This window comes from Thamnophis elegans, chromosome 3, assembly GCF_009769535.1.
Source record: "Thamnophis elegans isolate rThaEle1 chromosome 3, rThaEle1.pri, whole genome shotgun sequence".
NCBI lineage: Eukaryota > Metazoa > Chordata > Lepidosauria > Squamata > Colubridae > Thamnophis > Thamnophis elegans.
In genome coordinates, this window is record NC_045543.1 from 133,534,220 (window position 1) to 133,543,041 (window position 8,822).

Below are 8,822 nucleotides of genomic sequence, written 5' to 3' on the forward strand. Positions count from 1 at the left end.
CGAGAAATCCTCCCAAACTGCCCCAGTCTAAGGATCTATTTGTCTTTGGGCTCCCAAAGGCGGCGAAGAATGAAGAAGCTTTTAATTATTCCCACCACTTCCGGCTCACGCCTTGGCTGGAACCCCCCTTCCCCCTCCCCCTTCCCCTCCTCATTTTCTGGCCTTTGGCTGCTCCCCCGGCTTTCAACGGGGGAACCAAAACACCGGGGGAAGCCCGGCGATGGGGAAGGAAAAGTCAAACAAAGGAACCCCCTTCGTTTGTCTCCTGCCTCGGTTGGATAGGAGAGCCCACACCGGACCGGAGTTGCAGGGAAGGCAGATGGGAGAGGAGGAATTGCGAGGGAGATTAGAGAATCACACACCCACCCCCCATCGCTTTCCCTTCCTTCCTTTCTCATTTAAACACTGCGTATCTGCGATTCCCCAGCGCCGGAGGGACACAGACACACACACAGACACACACAGACAGACAGACACAGACACACAGACACACACACCGGGGTCGTCTTCCCCCTCCACGGCCGAAGAAACAAGGCGCCTGCGCCATTAGTCCTTCCTCCGTCCGGAATATACATGAACCGGCCAAACCGTCAGCTGCCCATCATATTATATGTCTAACACCCCCACCTCACACATACACACCTTACCCTACCCCATCCCCCTACCCCCGCCGGCCACTGATGCAAAAGCTCAAAGCAGCGCGCCCCGATCGATTTCCACACAAAGCAATTTTAAAGAAGGGGGGGGGGTTGTATTGTACGGTTGGCACAAAAGCCAGAAAAAAAGGGGTAGCGGGTATCCCGGAGCGTGGATTCAATAATAATAATATTCCCCTCTCCCCTCCTCCTCCTCGCTTCTTCCTCAGCCTGCATACCCTCTACCCACCTCGCCAGCATGCCTTTCCTCGGGGAAGGGGGAGGGGGGAAGGGAAGGGAAGGCAATCTATGTATGATTTGACAAGCACTCACCTAAATCCGGCATGGAGCATGTACATTCTCGGCACTCCCGTGTTGGCATATTTGGGAGTGGTGAAGATATTGTCTTTTTTCAGGGACACGTAGCTGATCAAGGACAAAATCAAGAGAGCCACGCTGACCATCACTAGCCCCAGAACACTTACCACTCTGACCATCTTGCAGCTTCGCATACCTAGGGCGGGAGGGGGGAGGGAGAGAGAAGGGGGGAAAAGAGAGATATACCCTGGGTTGTGAGAGCTACATTGGAGTTAACACACCCAGAAAGGAGGGATGGATGGAGCTGATGCGTGTGTGTGCTTGAGTGTGTGTGTGTCTCGATATGGCTAAGAGCTAAGGAGGGGGAGGGAAAAACACATGCAACTAAAGGATTAATGCACAGTGTACTGGCACACAGATGCACATGAGCTCAGGCAAATAATAATCATCATGAAATAATGCTGGTTAAGATAAGGATTGTTCAAGAAAGAAACTGAAGGCTTTATATTTAGCGGCTCAAGAACAAGCTCTGCAGACTAATTGCTGCCGGACAGCGAAATTCATCATGTAACAAACGGTAAACATTGCCTTTGTAGCAGAAAAAATAAATTACGCTTGATCAGCGGCTGTAGCAAAATTCCACAAGCTGACCACAAGCAACGTCATGTCTGAATTGCTAAAATTATTCATTGGAAAGTTTGCCAGAGGTTTGGATTTAAATGTATTAAGAACTACCGGAATCAACAAATTGAGAAGATTTTGGCAAAGAGTGAGTTGTGAACTTAGGGGACTTTAACATTCAAACAGACCTTGTTTATAACATGCCTAATATAAAAGTGACTGAAAAGAAGAATGTCTGGTTCACTGATGTTGCTATACCAGGTGATGATGGGATAGAGGAAAAGTAATTAGGGGGCAAATTTGCAAAGTGTAGGGACTTGCAGATCAAAGTGGAATGCTTATGGAAAAAGAAATATCCTGTTACATCACCAATTGTAATGGAGCTCTTGGGGCAATAAATAAAGGATTCCCTTAAGATTTGGAAATTTTGAACTTATTGTACCAGAGCACCCTAATTCTACCAAAAATGAATGAACGAACAAACATCTTTGCTTGGAATGGTCTGTATTCTCAGATGCTACTTTAATATGTCTTAGGTTCTTGGCTAGGACTTGAGTTATTAAGTTTCAACAATTAGATTGTGAACCTAATTCTAGATATGTAATATTTAACATCATGTCTCCTTGAATGGCGATGAAACATTTGCAACCAAATTGCCACGCTCGGAACTCAAACCAGGAGCCTAATTTAATATCAATATTATGAAATTTGGCCCTACCTGGAGACAGCAGAAAAGAGAAAGAAGTGTAGAAAATAAACAAAATACAAAGACCTACAAACAGAGATGGAACAAGTGTGGCAAAAGAAAGCAAAGGCAGTGCCAATAGCAATAGGTGCCTTGGGTGCCATCCCAAAACATTTGGAGCATCATTTGAATACTATTGACCAAATCACCATCGGTCAATTGCAAAAGGCAGCTTTGCTTGGAACGAATGTCAACATCTGCCTATCCCAGATCATGGGAAGAATTCAAAAATGCCAAATCCAGTCTAAACATCAGACTGACTGTGTGATCACCCATAATAATAATGCAGTATGGAAACAACAGCTTTGAAATAGCAGTGGGAGGGTTGTTTAAAAAGAAAGGATCCTGAAAGGAAGAAGAGAATGCTGCTTTTTTTTGTGCAGGAAACTCCAGAATCTAGATAGATAGATAGATAGATAGATAGATAGATAGATAGATAGATAGATAGATAGATAGATAGATAGATAGATAGATAATGATGATGGACATGGATGATGGATGATGATGAAGACTATCCAAAATTGGAGCCATGTCCTAGAAAACTTTGGAGAGACACTTATTGTCCCATTTGAGGTTTGGCCATAGGAGAGCAGGACCACAAATATCTCTGGTTAAGGAAAAAAAGCTCCAGAGAGCAATAGCTTTCTTGAAAAAAAAAATTCTGCTTACAAAATGTCACTGTCAGAGTAAGCAAAACTCCAAGGCAGGTGGATTCCTCAAAGAATAACTTTATTGGAAATATCATATTGGCACATATTTGGTGAAAACTGACTCTGAAGTCTCCCATGGTCTTCACCTAATTAAAAGTTTTTCTACTTTCTAAAAACAATCAGTCACATAATCCAATCACAGTGCGGGCTGGCAGCTGGGTAGCATCACTCCACCTTTCTCCGACCAGGTATGAGAATGTCCTTGGTTCTCAAGAGAAAATATTTTGTTTTGAGAGCCCTTTGCAGCAGAGAAGAAATAACATCCGAGGCATTCGCTGGCTGGGGAATTCTAGGAGTTGAAGTCCGGACATCTTCAAGTTGCCAAGGTTGAGAAACACAGTCTTAGGAAGACAAAAAAAAAAGAGTCTTCTTGGCATTTAGGTCTGCAGCAAGGGGAGGGAGGGAGGAGCCAGAGAGGAAGGAGATCCAGGAAAGAACAAGTGGCTGGGAGAGTAGAAGATCAAGTGAGGTCTAAGCATAGGAAACTGTGCTTAGAGAGCCACATGTGGCTCTCACTGTGCTTAGAGAGCCACAACACGTTACTGTGTTGTGGATTGTTCATGATCAGGGACAGCTTGTATAGAGTCTAAATCAGGGGTCTCCAACCTTGGCGACTTTTTTTCTTTTCAATTTTTTTTATTTTTATATATCTCATTGCGTAATGGTTTGATTCCTGAGTGTCATACAGTTCAACACAAATAAACATAACAGTATTATTTGTAATAACTACATTTCATTTTCATTTTTAGTTTTACCAACACATAACGTCCGCTACCATCCTCCAATTCTAAACCTTCTCACAGTTCTGCCATATGTTGTATCATCTTAATATCTGTTTTTACTATTTCCCCCCTCTTATTTCTACCTCTATTTTAGTCCTTTCTTCCCCCTTCCCCTATCATTCTAATATTCAAAGATGTGGTCCTTCCTTTTTTCCCTATTCAATATTTCAATATGCACTTCTAACATCCATCATGATCCTTCAAGCATTTAATGTATATTTGTTGTTAATCACATTTTTTACATATTTAATATTTTCCCAACCCTTCAATCCTTATGATTCTGCTATTAATACTCTTTATTTTCATTAAAATATGTTCTTTCTTTGTCTAATCTCAAATTACTTAATCCTAGATTTTCACTGTTAATCACATTTTTATATATATTTAATAACACCCTTATATAAATTCTGTTTATCTAATTTACAAACTATTTTTCAACCTACAGTATTTTTTGGAGTATAAGAAGCATCTTTTTCCCTCAAAAAAGAGGGTGAAAATCTGGGTGCGCCTTATACACTGAATACAGCATTTTTGGCCTCCCAAAACCACACCCTCTTTACAAAAATGGCCATGCATAGCCTTTAGGAGGCTTCCAGAGTGCTCCTGGGGGCTGGGAAGGGCAAAAATGAGTGAAAAATGGGCCATTTTTTGCTCGTTTTTGCCCCCCAGCCTCATGAGCACTCTATAAGCCTCCTAAAGGCTATGCAAGCCCTTTTTGACAAAAAAACTGACCTGCTTTTGCAAAAAACAGGCCCTTTTTGGGAGGTCTGCAGAGTGCAGAAACTTTTTTTTAATTTGCCTCTTCAAAATCTTGGTGTGTCTTATACTTTGGTGCATTTTATACTCCGAAAAATATGGTATGTAATTATAATAATAATATACATTAGATTGCTACCTTACTAATATATATTCAAAAATGATTTTTACCTCTTACATCACATACAAAGCAATTATCCAACTTATATAGTTCTAATATTCATATACATTTCTGGGTGGGGAATTCTGGGAATTGAAATCTGCCAGGCTTAAAGTTGTCAAGGTTGGAGACCCCTGGTCTAAATAGCTAAAATAAGTTCTAGATTAGTGTTTCTCAACCTTGGCAACTTGAAGATGTCCGGACTTCAACTCCCAGAATTCCCAGCTTCAAGTTGCCAAGGTTGAGAAACACTGGTCTAGATAAACCAAGGGAAGCTATATAACCCATCAAACACTGTACAGGTTAGTCAACTTACAGGCATAACTGCGACCAGAATTTCCTTTGCCAAGCAAGGAAGTTGTCAGCTGAGTCACACTCTATTTTATAACCTTTTTGCCATAGTTCGTAAGAAAATCACAGCAGTTTTTAAGTGAATCATGTGGTTGTTAAGCAAATCTGGCTTTCTCCATTGACTTTTCTTGTCGAAAGCTGTCTGAGAAGGTCACAAACGGTGATCGCATAACCCTGGGGATGCTGCAACTGTCATAAACATATCCTGGTTGACGAGTGCCCAAATTTTGATCATGTGAGCACAGGAATGCTGTCATAGGTGTGAGGAGCTGCTGTAAGTTATTTTTTTCAGTGCTGTTGTTGTCATATAACTCCTTGTGTAGGTGTGGTGGTCACCCATGGCCCAGTGCATAACAGGGCATGCGCAGCCACGCTGAACCACACAGGAAAAAACAAGTCCCAAAAGATAAAACATCCTGACCAGGATATGACCATATATAGACAGAACTTCCCTGAGCAGTATATTAGCAATTGTAGTTTGACAGGCTGCCTTAAATCACATGCTGATTGCTCCTCCTGCCTTTGTCCTATCTCAATAAAAGGGGCTCCCAGACCCCAATCTGGGTCGCCTCATCCCGAGAAAGCTCGTGTCCATGTCTTTTCTCAACATTGGCCTCATGGGCGAACCACGGGTACATCATATGCTGTTATGACTTAGAATGGTTGCTCAACAAATATTCTGAGAATTGCCTATAACTTGCTTGAAATAGGCAAAAATGATGAAGCAAAAGTTATCTACGTGCCACTTTAATATCTGAATTCTAATAGGAAACATAGAATTTTAGATACGGAGCTCTGTTATTGGTTGCAGAGGCCTCTCCGGAAGGCCTCTGATGGTGAAAAGGATGTCAGGGATGACACGCGCGAGCAGCAACAAGCAGCTGCAGAAGTGGCCCAGCAGTGGACTCCTGCTGGGTGGTGCCGTTGGTGCTGTTGCCACAAGATGAGTCAGTGGAAGACACACACCCCAAAAATAAGACCTGGTGCCAAAAACACCAGCCTGAGGATGGCGAGTGAGACCTCGCTGAAACTTATATGCTTATAAGGGCTATGTGCTTAGAACTCTAAGCATTGTTAGAGACCCCACACACCCACTTCATGGTCTATTTCTGTTGTTCCCTCTGGTAGGAGGTTTTGAAGTATTTCTAGCAGGATTACCAGATTCTGCAACTGCTTTGTTCCCTATGCCATCCATCTGGTAAACTCGCAAGATTCATTTTTTTCGCCATGTACATTTAAACATCTGGACTAGACTGTGTTGTTTTGCTGTGTCATATAATATCTGTAGATATATGCATAATTTTGTATTTTTTAATATTTTTTGTCATGTTTATGTAGTGTATATTGGAGGGGGTGTGTCTTTGAGAGCTATATGCAATGAAATTTCATTTTAATGTATGGCCATCATGCTATGATGCTTTGCTATGCTATGCTATGCTATGCTATGCTATGCTATGCTATGCTGTGCTGTGCTGTGCTGTGCTGTGCTGTGCTGTGCTGTGCTGTGCTGTTCTGTTCTGTTCTATTCTATTCTATTCTATTCTACTGATTTATGGACAGTGGAAGCTCTGGTTGATCTGAGTTGTGCAAAGCTTCAAAAAGATGTTTTGCTTCAATGATGCTTCATGTGAAACTCTTCATTGAAGGGCTTCAAGATGCAATTTGTTCTCCTACTCCTAAAGAGCAATGCACATTGTTTTGATTTTTGCCCTTTTGACAGCCTCCAACAGCACTTCCAGTAGTTGGAAGAAGCTTCTCTTCACCGTAGAAATATCTTGTGGATAATATTAGAGAGAGCGTCTCGAAGTACCTTGAGAAGTCTGAATCAGATGGAAATGAAGAGCACTTTTGCCGTATGAAGTATTTTGCCCAACCAAACTGCTCAGAGAAGAAACCCAATTTATCTAAATCTATATATACATAAACCAGGTCTGGAATCTAATCTGGATGAGGCAATGCAAGACCGACACAGACTTCAGTGGGTAATTAGAACTGCAGAAAAAACAATTACTGCCAGCCTGCCTTCCCTCGAGGACCTGCACACTGCACAAGTCAAAAAGAGGGCTGTGAAAATATTTAAAGACCCCCTACAGACCCTCAAAATGATGCTATAGAGCACTGCACACCAGAACAACTGGTTCCACCACAAATGTGCAAACAACAAAACCGCGCCGACAAAACCGCGTCGACGAATGAGCGCTGAAGCGCGCCGACAACAGCGCGCCGACAGAAGCGCGCTGTAACCCTAACCCTAAACCTAACCCTAAACCTAACCCTAAACCTAACCCTAAACCTAACCCTAAACCTAACCCTAAACCTAACCCTAAACCTTACCTTAACTTAAATCGCGCTTCTGTCGGTGTGCCTTTGTCGGCGCGCTGTTGTCGGCGCGCTTTTGACATCGCGGTTTTAGCGCCACGGTTTTGTTGCCGCGCTTTTGTCGTTCGCGCATTTGTCGGGTCACGAGAACAACTAGACACAAGAACAGCTTTTTCCCAAACGACATCACTCTGCTAAACAAATAATTCTCTCATCACTGTCAAACAATTTGCTAAGGCTGCATTACTATTACTATTAGTCTTTTCATCGTTCCTATCACCCATCTCCTCCTATCACTTATGACTGCAGGACTGTAACTTTGTTGCTTGTATCCTTATGATTTATATTGATTATTTCCTAGTAGGATTGGATTGTTTATTTGTACCCTATGACGATCTTTAAGTGCTGTACCTTGTGATTCATGACGAATGTATCTTGTCTTTTTATGTACCCTGTGAACTTAAGCACCAAAGACAAATTCCTTGTGTGTCCAATCACACTTGGCCAATAAAGAATTCTATTCTGTTCTATACCAAAGTAATCAAAATGTTTTCAATGACCTCTGTAGGACAATTTGTTTCCTCAGTGCACTTTCCTGAATAGAGTTGCTAGAGTTCAAGTGAAAGTTATGAATGAATCCAATGTGGCGTGTCACAAGTCAAGTAGAAAACAGGAGAAGACTTGACACAGTATTTGTGGTCCCACCAAAGTGGCTTTAATTGATCCAGCTCATCGCTGCTCTTCCCACAGTGCTTGCTCACCTGTAAAAAGCCCATGCCTGGCCAGGTTTTCTCCTTCAAATGGAAGATTGGATGAGATAAATCATGGAGGGCACACCTTTCTTCCTCTGTCATGTAACGAAAAAGAAATAATCTGGGCCTAGCCCAGGTACTAGCAAAACAGCCTGTTCCAAGGCATTCTGGAGGGCAAGCAATCATACCGCTGTCGCACTTCTTCTGACAACCTGTAAACCAGCTTCCCAAAGTTAATTCACCATAAGTGGCTTCCCATGTCAGACAAACTCTCTTCCTGTAGAGCTACACAAGAGCAGGACATTTCCAAGATGTTCCAATATGCTGCGCTGGTTTGAACACCGAAGGAAAAAAAAAAGCTTTTCAAGGTCATATGGACAATTGCCACAAGTTAAGAGAATTTCCGCAGTGGCTCAGGTCTCTCTCTTTGTCCTTTTATTTTTTTGGATCGTCCTGTTTGAGGAGGGAAGCCCCAGGACCACGGAGCTGTTAAATTCTGCATTCCACTGTCTTGAATGCTGTCCTCCTGGGTTCTTTCAGACATGATTCATGGAACTTTTTTTTCCCTCTTCTGGTTGTAAAATGTGATTGCAGCCACAGTGGGATATGGACAAGAGCAGTAGAGCTTTTGAAAGGAGAACTTCATACTGACGACTTAGAATGTGCCATTAAA

The 8,822-nt window shown here is 42.4% G+C and overlaps 1 protein-coding gene across 1 annotated transcript in view; it reads right to left on the reverse strand.

Annotated features, from left to right (window-relative positions):
- The window catches only part of ST8SIA3 (ST8 alpha-N-acetyl-neuraminide alpha-2,8-sialyltransferase 3), a 34,846-nt gene extending 33,699 nt beyond the window's left edge, over positions 1 to 1,147 (reverse strand). The window contains exon 1 of the mRNA XM_032212567.1: positions 969 to 1,147. Within this exon, the coding sequence (XP_032068458.1) occupies positions 969 to 1,147 (179 nt within the window). The remainder of the gene's footprint in view (positions 1 to 968) is intronic.
- Positions 1,148 to 8,822: the final 7,675 nt, after the last annotated feature.